This window comes from Cajanus cajan, chromosome 1 (assembly GCF_000230855.2).
Source record: "Cajanus cajan strain Asha chromosome 1, NIPB_CcT2T_4, whole genome shotgun sequence".
Classification (NCBI taxonomy): Eukaryota; Viridiplantae; Streptophyta; class Magnoliopsida; order Fabales; family Fabaceae; genus Cajanus; species Cajanus cajan.
The window spans coordinates 2,020,743-2,040,179 of NC_138517.1; the positions used below are offsets into that span (position 1 = coordinate 2,020,743).

At 32.9% G+C, this 19,437-nt stretch overlaps 3 protein-coding genes across 4 annotated transcripts; 2 read left to right on the top strand and 1 right to left on the bottom strand.

Moving 5' to 3' along the window:
• ROP9 (RHO-related protein from plants 9) lies at positions 1–3,885 on the top strand. 2 transcript variants are annotated; one of them, XM_020362561.3, is made up of 8 exons: positions 1–348; positions 696–783; positions 883–992; positions 2,425–2,488; positions 2,593–2,657; positions 2,776–2,841; positions 3,013–3,119; positions 3,570–3,885. In XM_020362561.3, the coding sequence occupies exons 1-8, from the start codon at positions 247–249 to the stop codon at positions 3,595–3,597; spliced, it is 630 nt and encodes a 209-aa protein (XP_020218150.1). In that variant the 5' UTR covers positions 1–246; the 3' UTR covers positions 3,598–3,885. The 2 variants fall into 2 exon arrangements, with proteins under 2 accessions (XP_020218150.1, XP_020218149.1); XM_020362560.3 differs by having other exon boundaries at positions 7–348; positions 3,567–3,885.
• Positions 3,886–8,294: 4,409 nt separating this feature from the next.
• Positions 8,295–10,651, top strand: CAK1AT (CDK-activating kinase 1AT). The gene is made up of 2 exons (XM_020361366.3): positions 8,295–8,880; positions 9,463–10,651. Exons 1-2 carry the CDS (start codon positions 8,413–8,415, stop codon positions 10,402–10,404), a joined length of 1,410 nt encoding a protein of 469 aa, XP_020216955.1. The 5' UTR covers positions 8,295–8,412; the 3' UTR covers positions 10,405–10,651.
• Positions 10,652–11,201: 550 nt separating this feature from the next.
• Positions 11,202–17,870, bottom strand: LOC109800217 (Major facilitator superfamily protein). Its single transcript, XM_020360969.3, has 14 exons — positions 17,628–17,870; positions 16,743–16,862; positions 16,276–16,387; positions 16,095–16,162; positions 15,871–16,003; positions 15,231–15,330; positions 15,036–15,148; positions 14,854–14,947; positions 13,551–13,704; positions 13,276–13,419; positions 13,116–13,189; positions 12,716–12,804; positions 12,060–12,174; positions 11,202–11,815 (listed from the first exon to the last, which is right to left on the bottom strand). The coding sequence occupies exons 2-14, from the start codon at positions 16,834–16,836 to the stop codon at positions 11,633–11,635; spliced, it is 1,473 nt and encodes a 490-aa protein (XP_020216558.1). The 5' UTR covers positions 16,837–16,862; positions 17,628–17,870; the 3' UTR covers positions 11,202–11,632.
• Positions 17,871–19,437: the final 1,567 nt, after the last annotated feature.

Below are 19,437 nucleotides of genomic sequence, written 5' to 3' on the forward strand. Positions count from 1 at the left end.
CATTGCAGCTCAACTCTTTATCTCTCTAGTTTTTTTTTTAATTATTTCTTTAAACTATAAGAAGGGTCTTATCTCTCTCTATATATATCTATTTATTTCATCTCACACTCTTTAATGTAACCCAGAGAGATCAGAGAGAATCATCAAGACCACCCTTTCTTAGTTTCAAACTCAACTTTTGAGGGTCTTTTCTGTATTAAAAACAAGTGTTGCTCAACCTTAGTCTTTGCTAACAACAGTGTTCATATGATGAATGCTTCAAAGTTCATCAAATGTGTCACTGTTGGAGATGGAGCTGTTGGGAAAACCTGCATGCTCATTTGCTACACCAGCAACAAGTTCCCCACTGTAAGACCCCATTCATCAACGATGCTTGTTTTATCCATCAAGTTCCCTTTTTTTCTTACCGTTTTTTTTTTTTTTTTTTAACTTTGGAGGTATTTCATGTGTATGAACAATATAAGGTTTTTGACCCTTTTGGGGGGTTTTCTCTGAATAATACCTAGGTTTAATGCGAGACACTGTGTTAGTATTTGGACTCTTGTTCCAATATATTTATGTGTTTCATTATCTTTGATTTGAGTTGTCTAAGATTCAAATGAAGGTGATGAAATGAAAGTATGAAACCCTTTTCTTATTATCATCTTGCTAACTAGTCTTGTTTTCCTTTTCTCTTTCGTTTTTTTGGGTTGCAGGATTACATACCAACAGTGTTTGATAATTTTAGTGCCAACGTAGCTGTGGATGGAAGCATTGTTAATTTGGGGCTATGGGACACAGCAGGTACTTGGCGCTTTCCTCGAGTTTTTATGGTCTAGAACTGTGTTTTGATTGTTCAACATTCATTCTTTACTTTTGATGATTTTTTTCACTGTTTTAAAGGCCAGGAGGACTATAGCAGGTTGAGGCCACTGAGCTATAGAGGAGCAGACATTTTTGTCTTAGCATTCTCACTCATTAGCAGAGCTAGCTATGAAAATGTTCTCAAAAAGGTTCATGTCTATCTCTACTTTCTACTGTTTTTTTTTTTTATAATCATATTATTTACACAAAGGATTTACTGCTTCCGATGACTAATCTGTTTGCTATTGTTTTGCCTTTTCTCTTTTGTGTATATTTTTGGATTCGTGGGGGAAAGAAGGGATTGAAGGAACATAGTAACTAGAGAAGAAAGTTTACAAAGAACGTATATGAAGGAAAACATTTTCTATTTTACTATGTCTTCCTTGTCACATCTTTCTTTTTTCTTTTGAAAAATGTTGTTTGCAATATTTGTGAAGTATCTTGTAACAAATGTTAAAGGGTGCAATCTAATTTTTCAGATGTTAAAAGTATCTCTTTCTTATGAACCTTTTAAAACGATAATGAAAATATACCAATTATATTAACAGGGTCAATTTGCAAGTTAATATGATCACAACCAGAGAAATGAAGTTGAATAATGAGTGTTTGGTTGAAAGGAGCTTCAGTGATTACAAGTAAACGTTTCTTGGGTCTTTTGGTTGATTTTTGCCACGATGCCTTTGTTGACTTTTGGCTATTGATGGCTACTTAAAGAGAGGAAAAGAAAACCACCCTACAAAATTAAAGAGGAAAAGAAACAGGAGCGTTGGAAAGAGAGAGGGGAACAAACGGTTTCAATCTAATCCAAACGGAAAAATATAAAATTAAATGGTATGTTAATTTATAATCTAAGTTGTCTAGCATTAATTGCACGTCATGATCATATTCAAACAGTACTATAAAACTAGCGCTACTAAAGGCATCGTAGCTGTTAAACTGTTTATTAGTTGTCTAACTATTGTAGTATTGTTAATCGGTAAGGTAGTAGTATTTTATAAAACCAAACACTGTTTGATATCATGTCTGTTTTTTTTTCTTTTTTAATAACAATTGTTTTTTTTTTATATATTTTTTACTGCTCTGCTAGTATTGATATAGTTGGTACGATGATTCGTTTTCTTTAATTATGATAAAATGCCGGCTAATTTTATTTTTTTTCACATGGTTTATAAAATGTGGGTTTGACATTCCAAAAGTTCAATTTCATATTTCATATTTAACGTGAATCAAGGTCCAAGGGTCACTTCGATGAATTTTAAAAAATATTTTGAATGAGAATTTTTTTCTTAAGATGATATTTTCTCACATTACTATGAGGAAAAATTAGAAATTGAAACAAATTTGTCTTATTTTATTATTACTCATTTTCACTTCCAATGTTTCAACAAAGCCTAACTCTGTAGCTGCTATATTATTGTTCAGGCCTATATGTGGCTTTACTACTATGGAACGTGTATGTCTTCATTGTATTAGCCAATTAGGAGTTATCAATTTCAACATAGCATTTATGTGCACTTAAACCTTTGCATTGAAGCCCCCATAAAGCAGTTACTCATTTCTGCTTTCTTTTTTCTCTTACAGTGGATGCCAGAATTACGTAGATTTGCACCTAATGTTCCAATTGTTCTTGTTGGTACAAAGTTAGGTAAGCAGCATCACATTATAATTTTATAACACTGATTGTTATTTTCTAACTGAATAGAGGGAAGAAGTTAATGACATAATAAAGTTTTTAATTGTTGATGCTAGATCTTCGTGATGACCGGGGATATTTAGCTGATCATATGGGATCAAATGTCATAACATCTGCTGAGGTTTATATTCTTTACATTAGCTTCCTTTATTTTATAAGCATGAAGCTCTTTATGTATTGCATTTTGTGTTGAAGTAAAGAAATGATATCATTTATCAACCATGGCACGTTGTTAATAGGGAGAAGAACTGAGGAAACAAATAGGTGCAGCAGCTTACATTGAGTGCAGTTCCAAGACTCAACAGGTAGTGGATTTGAATTTAATATGTTTAATTTCCATGTCCAAAATTTATACAGCCAATTAATCAGAAATCATAGATTGGCAGTAATCAATCAGAAATCATATTTGTTATGGTTTGTTTGTAGTGAATCTTATAGCACACAGAATTTGATGGTGTTATATTTTCATGATTTAGAATGTCAAAGCAGTGTTTGATACTGCAATTAAGGTTGTTCTCCAACCACCAAGGAGGAAAGAAATGGCAAGGAAGAAAAGGCATAGAAGGTCTGGTTGCTCATTTGTGTAAGTCCCTTGCTCCTATACAGTGAAACATACTTAAAATCATTGATTCTTGCGAAGCATTTTGATGGATGAGATTGATAATAGGATAGTGTGTAATTTAAGGAGACTTTCCTAATGAGGAAATGAAATTTCTAGGCTAGGTGGTGTTGCTACTTATGCAGTAGGATATTGATGATTTGACAAAGTTAAATAGCTGCTGTTACACAAAAAAATGAAAGAAAAGAAACACTGCCACAAAAGACCATGGTGCTGAAAGAGCATTGAATAGAAATTAAAGATCACTCCTCTGAAACTTTCATGACTGAGTTTTGATTTTATGATACACTAGTGATATTGATGGGTATAATTATTTGAAATGCAACTTCCAATATTCTTGCTGAAATTTTATAGTATAATATAGTGACATTTGACTATATTATGTTAACATGTATTCTTACTTTCTGACAGAAGTATTATGTGTGGAGGCTGTGCTGCTTAGTACACATCAATTGCACCGTCACTTTTGATATGAATGCTATTTTGCAAAAGCTTCAAGGTTCACGTGTGGAAACCCTGACATCTCATCACATATCTAAATGTATCTTTATGCTTGCTTGTATTGTAACAGGTGTAAGATAGTAATATCTAGTTGTTTTCACTTTACAAGACCCTATTAGACACTGAAGGGAATTTTTCATTCTCTCAGTTGTTACTTAGGCGTGTTTATGTATTTACCATATATTACCAATTCATTTAGCCAAGGGAGACCGTTGTTTTTTCCTTGAAATGCTTCATGCCTCTACCAAACTTTTCAAAGTGCAATGATTCAGCAGCATCCCAAAATCTCATATATCATCCATTATTAAGGCACGAAAAAGGAAAAGTTATTGTTAGCGTTTCGTGTCCATATATTTGAAAACAAAAAGTGAAAGTGAAAAAAATATTTATAGTGATTATGAATTTAATTCAACTTTATAAAACTAATTTGTGAAGATTGTTTAGTTTTATACTCTAACACTTATGATAAAAACTAAACATTTCAAGTTTAGATTTACAAGATTGGACATTTACAAGTAGAATGATGAGCTATTATCATCTTAAGAAAATAAATTTGGATGTGACTTAATCTTACAAACTTGAGCAATGAGTTATAAAATGAAGCTTATTTCTCATTTATATATTTTAATTTGGTGATATGGGGGTGATGTCCAACAGAAATTGAAAATAGGAGTAAAAGACATCTTAAAAATCTATTGAGAGCAATTTTCATTTCCTTGGCATTTTGCAACAGAATGAAAAAGAGATCATTAATGTCTTTGTCTGAGTTTGCAGTTGATTCATCATTTTATGTGTTGGTTGTTATGATATTGAATCTGAGTGCCATTATGAATGCAGTAGCATGGTACTTTAGTTAGGAGAAGTATAAATGAGAAGTCTGACACGGTCTTTGTAGGAGGGAGTATCCCTCTTGAATCTCCTGCTTCCTGCAAAGCCTGTTTTTGCATTTCAAAGTCATTGGTTCTTTTTGTGATTTTGAAAGGCTGGCAGAAAGGTAAGTGTGGGCTTTTGGTTACCTCTTCGAGGAGCCCATGTGACTGCTTGTCTTCATTGCTGTAAGGACCCTCATCAGATTCATGCAATGGTCACTATATGATGTTGGTGTGTCATAAATAACAATGTGGGGACATTATTATTATTATTATTTTTCCCTGTAATGTTTATTTTCAATTGATTAATTTAGAGACTAAGCGTGGTGATATGATTATTACTGGTTTAAATTTGTTTTTTTATATGACAAGAATTGAATATGAAGTTTTATACTTGCCCAAAATTTCTCTTTTACTCTATATTATTTAAAATAGGTACGTTTTAGTTCTTGTTCCAACACTTTTTTTTTTCAAATCAGTTCTTGCCATTAATTCTTTTTTCCAAAATGTTTGTCAAACTACCAATTCATCACTCACAACCCCACTAATTCTCCACACTAGAACACAATCTGCACACCACCGGCAACAGCACCACCAGAATACAAATTGCACACACCAAATGAAAACACAACTTTTAGGGGAAAAAATTACACTAAACCAATAACACAAAACATTTGGTCAAAGGATTCAGGAATTGAGTCAGTAACTTCGGCAAATAGACATTGTGAGTTACATCAGTAAACTATGTGAAAAAAGAAAAAAGAAAAAAAAAAAAAAAAAAAAAAAAAAAAAAAACCTTGTGAAATAGGCTAGGCTTTTAAATTAATTTTAAAGAAATACCAGTAACACTATTACTGATTCAAAATGGCTGGATATCACAAAATTGTGAGTTTTATTCCTTATATAATGAACTTGACTCATGATTTTAAAATGCTAACTAGTAAAGAAAAATGTGTTTGTATAATTCTTTTTATGATTAACATTAGTTTAAATGTTTGTTCGATCAAAGTATTTTATTAGGTCCTTAGCTGGTATACAAAGAGTGGTGATGGTCGAATGAACTCAGGCACACTGTTTATATTCAACACCCCCATAAGACCATAACAACCTCTAACACGTGCACACAATTGAATTATTCGAATTTAATTTCATGCAGGGACACACCAAACTACATAATCTAGATAAAACAAACAAACACACACATAGCTCTAAGATTTTCTCAATCTCTCTACCTTTCTTATATTTTACTAACAGGCCCAATTACCAAAAAAATAAAGAAAAAAAGAAAGAAAAAGGATCATGACACATTGACACGCATGGCATGGCATTGATTTTGGGGTACAAAGAAATTGAAAATTAATAGATCTAGAGACTAGAGATGTAGATGTGCATTCTCTTTCCAGATTCATAAGAATACTGCACTGCAATATTTATAACTAGTACTCGCTGCATAATCATGTTTATGCCCACATATACCATTTTAAATATAAAAATAAAGTTCTGTAAATATAGTGTATGGAATTTATTAATTTCAGCTTCCTGCAACCACGAATATTAGTCCTTCAGAAACATGATAAAGTACTAAACAGTTACTTTTCCTCAAAAAATAAAAAAATTAGGTCAGCAAGGGTGCGTTTGATTGATAAGAAATATATAAGAAATGAGAGAGCTAAAAGTGAAAATGAGAGAGTAGAAGGTTTTCACTCAATTTTTCTTAAACCAAATAACAATAAAATTAATTTTCACTCAAATTTTTTTTTTTTAATTTTCACTCGTCTATTTATTTATCTCTTTTCTATTTTTCTGTACTTTATTTTTTACCTATTTATTTCTCTCTATTATACTGATCCTGAAAGAAAATAGTTGTATCATAATTTATTTCATTTCTATTAATATGAAGCCATTTGTTTGACATACTTTTTTTTTTTTTCATTTTCGTAAATATGAAGGTAGCAATGTCTATTTTTATGTTCATTAGAAGGTTATGACAAGAATTTAACAAGTATTTTTTTATTCTAACGATATAAAACATTCATATTTGACCATCTTCTCATTTTCATGGTAAAAAGCATGTATCCTACATTCTCACATGGAATTTCCATTTTATTATTCCACATTTTTTCACTCACTTTCATTTTTCAATTTTTTTAATTAAATAAAAATATTTTTTCAAAATTAATAAATAAGAATTGCTATATAAGAAACCATAGTTTTTCATCTTTGAAAAGCATATGTAGTGTGGTTTCTTGAAATGACTTGTTATTGCAACATGAAGGAGGCCATGTGAGATGTTGGGTTCACTGGGAATTATGTCACACGTGCTGATGTGTTAGAAAACTCCTAGGGACCCACACATTGATGCAATTGTCATTTTATGATGTTGGTGTGTCATAAATAGCATCATTTTGTAAACCACAAACATTTAGTATTGGTTTGGCAGAATAAGGTTATAGGGTTTAATAGAGGTAAACGTCAACAACAGCAAAATAATAGTACACAAACAAGGCAAAATTAGTAACTAGACTAAAGGAAAAAAAAATAAAAAATAAATAGTATGTGTTTATATTTTCGTTGAAAACAACATTTAACGATGATTCATCAATTCTTTTGGTCACCTTCAACCACATGAAAAAAACATGTAGAAAACTCAAAGTAAAGTCACTTGTTTTTTTAACAAAGGTTTAATGTTAGATACTCATCTCAGTTATAAAGTAAAGATATTATTTTATTTTTACAAAGACTAATCCAATAAAAATGAATTATATCTTATTATTAAAAAAATGCAAATAGATATTTAAGTGATTTGTTTTTAGTCCAATGAATTGACTTAGTAATTAGATATCATATATTCATACATTTGATGATTGGGATAATGATAAAACATCATATATTCACACATTATATGAAAATGATTTATTTAGTGAAGAATTTTGTGTTTAATTTTTATTGTATGTAAAAACTCTTTGAATCAATATCAGTCACAGTATTATGAACAAAATTAGTCTCTAATTTAATAAATTGAAAATACTTGTAACAAGATAATAAATAAATACAATCATGAGATAATATTAATTTTTTTTTTGTACAAGACATAATATTAATTAAAATTTAAAAGACATTATGTTGTGTTGTAGTGAATTGGGACATGTATTTGATGACATCCTATATTTTTTGAATTAATTTTAGTAATATATATCTAATCGTTAACATGATTCTTGATAATGGATTGTGATATTTTCATCTAGATTTTCTCTAAACAAATTACCATCAGAATTTTATACTTTATTTTTTATTATTTAATTTTTTTTTCTTTTGTTTTTAATCAAAGCTGAGATTTTATTCTGCAGAAATATCATATAAGAGCATTCAATCTACCTGGTTGCATGCATCCATGATTAACTATTTGGAAAGTAACATTGACTTCAAAGTGTGATTGTCGATTGAATGGCCTTATTTAAAAAGTATGAAACTTAAACTTTTATATCATAATTGTTTAAGTTTTATTCGGTACATAAAATAAATTCTGAGTTTTTTTAGTTTGTTTCTACTTATGTTAATATAAAAAACCATGGCCACATTTCTTTTTCTTGATAAAAAAATATATCAACATTATGAAAAAGTGATATTAGAGGATAAACATGAATCAACCCAACCCCTTTTGCAAAAGAGAAAACTATTAGTCATAACCAAAATCATTGCATTGAAATAATCTAAGACAAAAGTTCAACACCATAAAAAAATAATTAAACATCATTGGTAGAGCACATTGGCCTCAATTTTTATTTTTTTAAATCAATAAACTATGAGTTGCATGACAAAATTGACACTCATTATATGTGACAGCCATCGTCAACACAACACAAGGAAACACTCTGCTTTGGATCAGCATGTCCACAACACCCAAGCCTTATGCCATCCACACGCGCTCCGAGATAACCACCAAGTACCAGGTTCTCCACCACCTCGGCTCCGGCGCCTACGCCGACGTATACGGCGCCCGCCGCCTCTCCGACGGCGCCGCGGTGGCGCTGAAGGAGGTGCACGACTCGCAGTCCGCGTCGCGCGAGATCGAGGCCCTGCGCCTTCTCAAGGGCTCACCAAACGTCGTCGTCATGCACGAGTTCTTCTGGCGCGAGGACGAGGACGCCGTTCTCGTCCTCGACTTTCTCCCCACGGACCTCGCCGCGCTCCTCCGAGAAACCGCCGCCGCCGCCGGAGAGGTGAAAAGCTGGATGATGCAGATTCTTGCTGCGGTGGACGCGTGCCACCGGAACTTGATCGTGCATAGGGACTTGAAGCCTTCCAATTTTTTGGTTTCCGATGATGGGGTGCTCAAGTTAGCGGATTTTGGACAGGTTTGAGGGTTAAAGTTATGTGGTGTGGTTTGGGTTAATCAGTGATCATGGGTGTTCTCAATTGTATGGCATGGTTGTAAATATAGTTTTTTTTTGTTTGTTGCTAAGTCTCTCTTGAAAATGGAAAAAGGAATAGTGGTTAATTATCATGCAGGGCGAGGTTAAAGGCTTTTATGTGTGACTTTTAAGATAGCTGTTTTTGAATGTTTTACAAATTTACTATGCATGAGAATCTCTAGCTGGATGAAAGTGTATTGCATTCCATTTAAATTCAAAGATATCGGTATAATATATTTTAAATCTATGCAGATTTGGACAACATTTGTTTTAGTCTCTATATTTTAAAAAAGTGAGTTTCATCCTTGTATTTCTGAAATATTGTGGATTTAGTCTCTTGTCCAATACTTCATTTTGACTTGATCAGGAACAAAATCCACCGCATTTTGAAAAATACAAGGACTAAAACTAACATTAACCAAATTTTTTTAGAGTATTGAAACATATTTTATTGTCTCTTATTTATTTATTTTTTATTTCTGTTTCTTGATTTATGAATGTTAAATATATGATTACATTTTTCAGGCAAGAATAATTATGGAGTCTGGATTTGATGATGCTTCCCTGGAGAACCCACCGCCATATGAAGATGATGATTCATATAGTGAAAGCTCACTCCAAAATCCCGAAGTCATTTCCCAATTAGAGAACATAAACCAAACTGGATATGTAAATCGGGATCAGGATCAGGATCATGAAGAGTATTTCAGAGTTTTGGACGAGATGAAAACCAAGATTTGCTCGTATGACACTGATAAAGATACAAACATCATGGATGGAAACACCTCGTGTCTTGCAACGTGCACAACGAGCGACATAGATGATGATCTCTGCAAGGGTTCTTTTACCTACGAGGCTGAGGAGGTGGTAGGGAATGAACTTGGTTGTCTCACATCATGTGTTGGAACTAGGTTGTTCCGGGCTCCTGAGCTACTGTTTGGATCCACAAACTATGGTTTGGAGGTTGATCTTTGGTCATTGGGGTGTGTCTTTGCTGAGATCTTGACCTTGAAGCCATTGTTTCCTGGGACAAGTGATATAGACCAGATCAGCAGAATTATGAGTGTTTTGGGGAACATCAATGAGGAGGCTTGGCCTGGTTGTTCCAAACTTCCTGATTATGGAACAATCTCAATCTCATTTGGTAAGGTGGAGAACCCTACTGGCGTTGAAGCATGCATGCCTAATTGCACCCCTGATGAGGTCTCCCTGGTGCGAAGACTTGTTTGTTATAATCCAACAAAGAGAGCCACAGCATTGGAGTTACTTCAGGACAAGTACTTTAGTGAAGAGCCTCTTCCTGTTCCAGTTTCTGAGTTGCGGCTTCCTTTTACTAGGAATGGACAAGACCAGGATTCTTCCGGTGGGCACAATGAAATGGGTTCTGATTCTGGTTTGGAAAAGTTTGGCACTATGAATATCAACACATCTGGTTCTGATTTATCTAATACCCTTCCCTTGAACTAGATGGATGTGATGCACCTTGAATTCTGTTGTATTATTATGTAAAAAAAAAAATGAATTCAAGTTGCATCATATTCTTGGGGACCGAATTTGTCCTTTGTGTTGTTCGATTGGTATTTTAGTTGCTGAATGTCACCTGTGAAGTCCGCGGTTGGACTTTTTTAAAGGAATTTTTTTTTGGCAAGAATTGTGAACAAAGGACAAATTGTTGAAAAATGAGCATGGTAGAATGTGTTGATTTACCACGTTATACTTGGTGTAAAACTGTTGCAAAGTGCCAAATTTCTGCAACGTGACAGGGACAAGAGATCCTTACAACCCCCATGGCCATCAACGTTCTTTTGGCTTCTGTTTTTTTTCTTTCTGGGAACAATATTTTTCCTATATTTACATCTCCATTCAAAATTCGAAGGAAAAAGGTTAAATTATGGATCAAGCGAGTATCATGAATGAATGAAATCATGAATCTGTTCCAAATGTTTGATATTTTATCTGGTCTTTGGTGTTTAAGCTACCTTGAATTCTTAGTCAAAAGGTGAGTTCCAACTTCCAACTTGTAATACAGTGCTGGATATTTTTGGTTCATTCATTTAGGACTTGAGTGAAAGCAAACAGCAAGGCCCAAAACCAGGTTCCAAGCTATATTGCCAGAGTTGGACCACAAAAAAGGGAATTACAATACTAACCTCCAAAAGAAAATTCGATATCATTTTCGAGAACTACATTATTTTAAGATTTTAAAAGTAACGTTATCAAGTGGGATTCTTATTTTCGAAATTACCCCCGGAGGCAACTTTCCATTAACATAAATATAAATCAATCTCATAAGGTGAATTATGGATCATAATTCATAAGTATCTATTAAGCTCACGAAGCTTCCAACCACTTTCCTCGATATACTCTGCGACATAATTTGACATGCAAGACTACTTGGTATCTAAAATGGGACAAAATTCAAGCGATTAAAAATATTGTAACATATTACACAGACACGTACATAATATGGACAACGGAATGGTGTCGTAAGCCGCTAATAGTACCTACTACACCACTAGCCATAATACCTAAACCTCATCGTAGTTCGTACCAAAGCTGCAGCAAAACAACGCATTAGTTCCTGCCTTGAGCTTCCCCTTGTAGTGTTAAGGTGAACCCAATTAGATGAAACACCATCCGCTCAAGCTGAAACTATGATTGCAAAATTAGAGCAATGAATGGAGCTTCATAAGCTTTAGTCTTGGGGAAGAAGCGCGATCTCAATTTCATGAAGTGACTTCCCTTTGGTTTCCACCACATTTCTTTTTACAAAAATTACTGCCATGATGCAAAAGGTAGCAAACATAGAGTAAAGCAGCTGTGGACCAAGTTTCTCCAGCAAACGCAAGAACAATAGTCCAACAAAGAAATTTATCACCTGCACAAGACCATTAATTTAATGAGAGAAGGATTCCATAAATAATGAGCTACTGAGTCATTATGAGAACAGATAATGATAACAGTTTCAGTAGTTTGCAAAGAACGAAGTAAGGAATTTCAGCAGGCTCCATTTTCTTGATTCGACTATCCAGCAACATTATAAAATCAATCGAAACTTTGGAACACATACATAACCTGCCAAACTGATAATATTTTATAATAGGAAGGCAGAAGAAAATTACCCAATGCACTGACATACAGACTGCCATGGCTTTGGCTCTTATTCGGCCAGGAAAGATTTCTGGTAGAAGGAGACCTGGAACAGGGCCAGCCCCGAGAGCAAATGTCAAGACAAACCTGCATGAAAGAAGTATAGATTAAGTGTTCATATTGCATCAGTGTCTTACCAAAAGGCACTGCATGCCCTCCTGGTCTAAAGTGACTATTGCAAGCGATAATTGTACAATTCAAAGAGCTGCTTGATCGTGGCCAATGAGGTCATTACATAATTGGATGCAGAAATTTCAATTTATTGTCATTTCATCTTCAGTTGTCACGTATATAAAGATATGTACAGAGTAAGAAGATATTCTCATACAGTCATATTCGATGAATTTGGCTAATGATAATTACCAAACATTGTTAATTACAGGCAGAGCACCATGATTTCTCTGACAATATATCAATACAAAAATGTTTCTTGCCTTTACACTTCCCACTTGTTTACATGAGTTTAACTGCTTCAATGATATTTTTTAGAGAAGATATCCTAAGTAATTCTCTCTTGAAAGTTGACCCATAATCACAAGTAGAAAAAATATTTTGAATTTATTCATAATTTGCATTATAGATGCATCTACCAACATCCATATTAACAGAATCAAAGTTGCATACTCACAGTAACATGCCACCAACAGAAAAGTACTTGGCTCCCAGGTTTGATACAAGTGAACTTCCTCCTGTGGCTTGAAGGATCATTGATATTGCCTAAACAGTAAAAAATACAACAAAACTTCCTGATTAAGGGAAAATTTATCTTTTATTAAAAAAAATAATACAAGCACCATAACAAAACAAGAGGAATTTCCCCCAATTTTTTAATGGTGTGCACTTGCACTACTTCATACATGTTCCAAACAACATCCCTTTCCCTTCATTACGACAAACACAAAGTCAGGACTTTAAAATAGTATAAGCACCACGAGCCCCATATTTCATGTGCATGAGAACCACCCTATAATGATTTGCTATAAATGAGACATGAAAGAAATAATAATAGAACACTATACGTAATTTACCATGCCAAAGAAACTCCAGAAAAGTAGAACCTTTCTTCCAAGCTTATCCATCAAACCCATCGAAATGATAGATCCTGAGGAAAGTAGTGGGGGATAGCATTAGAGAATAGAATAATAGTAACTTTATATCTATAACCTGGCAAACAGAAGACATCAGTACCTGCCAAATTAACAATTCCTATGCAGACATTTGCGATGTCTGATGGCACTCCAGCACTTTTAAAAACAGTGGAAGAGAAATAAAACACAGCATTTATACCAGATAGCTGTTGTAAAGCAAATAGGGTTGATCCAATAAAAACAACTGCAAAACGAACTCGTGAATAAAAAATAACTTTTGGAAATCAAAGAAACCAGTGCCAGGATAACAACAATGAAGTCTTTCTTTCAAACTCAGGAAAAATATCCTAGGGATAAACCAGGAAAAATATATACCTTTAGAATGGCGACCATGAAGCAATTCCGACAGCTTCACAGTATCAGTATCGTCTCCTCTATCTACCTTAGATAATTCCGACATTGCAAATTTTGCTTCTGATACACCCAGAAGTCTTTCAAACTCAGCTTCTGCTTCAGCAGTTCTTCCTTGCTATATCACAACAATGAAGAATAATCAAGAGTTAAGTAAGGGTTCTGAAGTCAAAGAAATGTAGGGATGAGCACTCAAGACTACAAGTGAGAAGAAACATTTGCAAACTGCAAACACTATAACAAGAATCAAGAAATATGAATAATCTTCATTGTCTGATTGAAAAATAAGAACCAAAATTTATTGCAAACCGTGCTTAACAAGGATAAATAGAGACATGAACAATGTTAGCTGTTATAACATTCCTAAAGTCTTGCATTAAATGAGACGGCAAGGACATGAAAAGAAGTGACAATGTTTTAAAGAGCTATAAACAATAGGACATGAATATTCCTCTTTGTTTTAGCAGACTAATCAGGACCAAAAGTCCAAAACTATCCAATGACACCACAAGATTAAATCTGGCAAGATTAAAAAAAGAACTGTACAAGATGACGGAAGGGGAAAGAATAAATATAAAAAATATGCAGATCATCAAATAAAGAACAATTATTTCCATCCTGATTCCACTTCAGTTGGAATTCTAAATGCCATCACTAGAAAGAAACAAACTACAAAATAAATCAGCAAAGACAGGTTTAATTTGCAACACCAAAATAATATGCATGCAATCCTCTAGGTCTTGTACGTTCTGGATTATTCTATTGTTATACTTGATATTTGCACTTAACAGTTGACCTCAAAGAAATGGAGGCAGCAGAAGAGGACATCTTCAAGAAACTATTACTGCCTCCATTTCTTTTTATCTGTCATTTAAGGTTTTTATGCATGAACCAAGAAATGCAATAAATTTTCTCAATCTTAATAAAATAGTTATGAAGTTTCCCATTTTACTCTCTTTTTATTTCTACTCCAAAATAAATGCATATTGGTTATTTCCATTTCCACTTTCATGATAAATGTGCAAATTAATTAAAAATTAGGTAACAAGTAAGGGTAGTTTATCTTGAACTCTGAAATTAAACAACATATAAATAGGAACAAAAACATTCCAAAAATCTGACACTTAAATAGGAACAAAGAGAGTAGTTAGAATCATTAACGTTGAGACTTTAAGGGATTCAAACAAATATAGACACAATAAGTTACAAATGAAAAGATGGTCAGAGATAATATCAAAGATGAAATAATATTAGACTAGATATCAACCTTGTATAACCAATGCGGACTCTCTGCACAGAAGACCATAGCAGTGGCAAGTATAGCAGCTGGAATTGTAGATACCCAAAAACAAACCCGCCACCTATGTGAACAAATTCAGGGTGAACTTTTAAAACATAATTAATAAATAATACATAACATCATGACATGAATTAAGATTCATATGATACCATCCAGATATTTCTTTAACAGGGATTCCAATAAATAAAGATCCCATTAGACCAAGGCATGTTGCAATCTGGATGAAGGCTCCATACGTGCCCCGCACAAAAGCAGGAGAAACCTGCCATTCAAGAGAGTAATCACATGAATAACCAACTTAATTTTCAGCCTAGACAATGAGACAGATGCAACAATTGACAAACCTCTGTCACATACAGAGAGGCAACAGGAGGGCCCAGGCCCAAGCCAGTCCCAACAAATAACCTTCCTACAAGCATTCCAAACAAGTTGTTTGTTGCCGCACTGAAAATGCACAACTTTCCAATGAGATATTAGTCATAAGAATTTACATTGGAAAATGCAAGGATAAAACCTGTCATTTGACCAGAGTGGAATAAACATAGTAGTCAGATATTTCCTTAAAAACAACTCAAAAAACATATTGACCATAGTGAAATATGCATAACAGTAAGGAAATTTAATTACAACACTCTAAAAAATTACATAAACCTCTTAAAATGCCTATTTTAGTGGATTTTAAATTCCTAATTTTAACAAAAAGATTGAAATTCTAGATAATTCTTTAAATTCTGGTTTTAAGTATCCAAACGGCACATTTCATTGAGTAATAATTACAATACTCTTAAAATGTCCAAACACAAGGTTAGAGACTTTTATTGATTATTCTCCTGGCAAAGGTACAATAGGTGAATTTAAATTAAATCAGCACATCAACATCAATGTAAGAGTGATAAAACCATAAAGTGAAAAGAAAAATTCCATTTATTCCATGAGAAAAGCAAAACAAATCAAACAATATTATATCGGCACTGGAAGTATAACCTCATTGAAGCACCAATTATCATCGGCAGAGCACACAACTGGAAAGCCCTACGACGCCCCACCCCGTCAGCAATCCAGCCACTCAGTAAACATCCAATCAAGGCACCACCAAGACATATGCTCACCACCAAACCTTCATTTGAAAGGGAAAAAGAATCAATTTTGTTTATGGGAAATTTACAATAGAACATGAAATTCTGCACAGGTTTTGGAATCTTCATCACCTTCTGCCAATGTATTTCCATGGAAGCCAAGATCCACAGAAATGCTCTCAAGTGGTTCATTAACAACTCTGAATAGAACACAAAAAATCAAAGATCAAAATTGAAGTCTTTAATGAATTCTAGATTAAAGCCAAGAAACCAAGAAACTGCAGTGAGAAGGAGAAACTAGGAAAGTACAAACCCTAGATGGTAGCCAAAAAGGAATGAAGAAATTGTAGCCACAAGTACATGAGGTAAAGAAAGCTTCCATGAAGGACTTGAGGTTCCCTTATCCAAGTCATTACCTAAAAGATCTATCAGGAATTTAAAAAGGCATCGTTAATAACTACCATGATTGAATACCCAACAAAATTTGCAGTACATCATAAATTCAGACCATCTTTTTACTAACTTTTTCAGAATCGCACTCAATTGCAAATTATCAATAATCAATATTAGAGATAATAGCACCAGCATAGCTATTGTCTCTTTCAAGATTAAATGATTTTCCTATTCTTCTGAATAATGAAATCTGGAAAGGAATATGTTGGTGGAAAATAGCTACAGTTTCACAGGAAGGAAATTTCATCGAGAAGGAGTTTAGGATTGATGCTATATATCGCAACAAAATGAAATTAACAGATGACATACAAATAAAGAGGGGCATACCTAAGTTTTCTTCCACGTCCTCCGTGTTTGAATAATCTCTTGAAGGAGTGCGCTTGTACATTGATGAATTTTCACGATAATGCCCCACCCACATTAGCCTATATTTGACCTTCCAATTTCCTGGAATCATCATAACTGAAAAGTTTTAGTATGGAACATTTTTTTATTTACATATAAAAAAAAAGGTCATGAACTAATATATCACAATTCCGTTCCATCATATTCCGATTCATTTCATTCCATTTTCTAACACCGAAAACTCAGCAAAGCAAACAAAAATCTTAATAACTATATTCTATTCAAGTTTAAACCACTCGCAAACACAATTTGACAACAAAACCTATACTATTTTGCAATTTCAACTTCATCAGACAAATTCAAACATCACTCAGCAGTCATTACCAACGATAGAACTTTCAAATCACAGTACCATAAGTTTAACCCTAACGATTCACACAAAAATCACCACAAACAAACTATATTAACGATTTCTATGTCAATCAGTCGATTCGATTCAAGCATCGCGATCCAAGAAAAAAAAACAATAACACACGTTTTAGTTCCTTCTTTATTGAATCATCCTTATCCAGTCATCCATACATAATTACAATTCAGATAAGTACTCAGCAGAAAGGAGTATACAAAATTTGATAATCCTAAGCAGAAATCGAGCTCCTCTGTTTTTCTCCAAAAAAAAAAAAAAACAGAGAGCAACAGAACGTAGCTTATGATAACTTGTTAGCTTTTCCAACAACAAAAAAATGAAAAACGAAGTAGAAAAAGAAAAAGAAACTGAATCGAGATCAAACAAACGGAAAAAAAATTAAAAAAAGAGAAGAAAAGGAAATCTGAGCTGAAAAAGTAAGGTGGGAAGTGAATACGCACCAATACGACGAGGGATCCTCCGTTCTGTGGAGAGAGTTTGTTGGCGTTGGAAACGAAATAAATATAAATACGGTGGTGGAAAGAGAAACGGTTACCAACCGCGAAACGAAAGCGACGGCGCTATCGTGCGCCGGGTGTGTGTGTTGCTGGTTTGCGAAGGAAAAAGGAATAGCGATTGGTTACTTGGTAGGGGGGAAAAAGAAGGCGAGCGAGAAACGAAACGACACTAGCTGAAAGCAGTGTTAAGTAACTATGTTAATTAAGATCAGGGAGAATGCGAGAATCTAAGAAAGAGAAAGGGAATGGACGGTGGAACGAACGCGATTCATTGCTTGGGCTAAGATGGTGACAAGTGTCTTCAATAAAGTGTCAGCTCTTGTTGCGTGGGACCCACTGCGGAGACTCGTGGTCTGCACTCTGGATCTTGTCTTTTTTTCTTCTTCTTGCTTTCACCGCTTACGCCAACGCCCTCGTGCGTCATTTCTCACCACGTTTCTCCTTTCATCCTTAAATTGCATTGCATAGGCTAAACTTTTGGATTGGTCCTGTAAAAGATGCTTAGCACATTTTATGTGCGACTCTCACATTGAATTTTCATCTCGGGTAGGTTTCAACTTTGAGGCTTTGTTTGGATTTGAAGATGGAAAAGAGGAGTGGAAAAGGAGGGATTTGAAGGGAAAGTAAGTGGAAATTGAGGTTGTTTGGATTAAGGGAAAGTGAGTGAAAAGTGTAGAGAAAGTTTGTGAGTGAATTAATTGATGTGATAGATAAAAATAAATTTTTTAATTGATGATTTTGTAAGATTATTATTTTGCCTTTAGGTTAAAAAAAAAGTTTATAATTATTATAATTAAAAGATAAATATAAAAATTTTAACTAAAAAAATAAATATAAAATGTTAATTTAAAAATAATTTTATTTAAATATTTCCTTTAAATTTAATGATAGATAAAAATTAAAAATTTAATAGATGAATATGTAATTTACACTTTTACTCTTGGATTAAAAATGAGTATAATATTATTTATTGTAAATAATAATAATTACAATAAAATTATATTAATAGGTATAATTTATTAAAAAAATAATAAATAACGATAATATTAATAATAAATATTAAAAAAATAATAAGAATCATAATAAATAATAATGATACTAATTATAATAAATAATAATAATATTAATAATAATGATAATAATAATAACAAAATATATTATGATAATTATATTTTCTAACATTTTTTTTAATGTTTATGAAAGTGTTATTATTTTAATTTTATAAATATGTATTACTTTATTTTTTTTATATTCCCACTTTTTGATGTCAATATTTAAATAATAGAATTTTCTTAATATAAAAAATGTACAATAAAATTTTTGAAAGTTAATTAATAAATTAAAAAAATGATAAATCATTGACATAAACTAGAATGAAATGAAGATACATTTGTTAATTATACAAGTTAATTTTTACCAATTAAAAAATTAAGAAATTTTTAACATTACAAAGTACATGGGTAATAACATATTTGTAAAATGGAACAGAAAATATAATTCAGTCATCAATTAAATAAACAATAATTAAATATGACATAAAATAATAAAAATGAAAAATATTACAACTAAATAAAACATATTTAAATTACAATAATAAAAAAGAAAATAAGATAACGTAGTTTATTCAAATGAACGCTGAAAGTCATCAAATTTTTGTTCCAGGTCATCAAGTCTGTTATGTACTCGATCGAAACCTGTGTTAACATTGATGGTCAAATTATTTAATCCTTCTTGTAACCCTTGAATGCCAGTC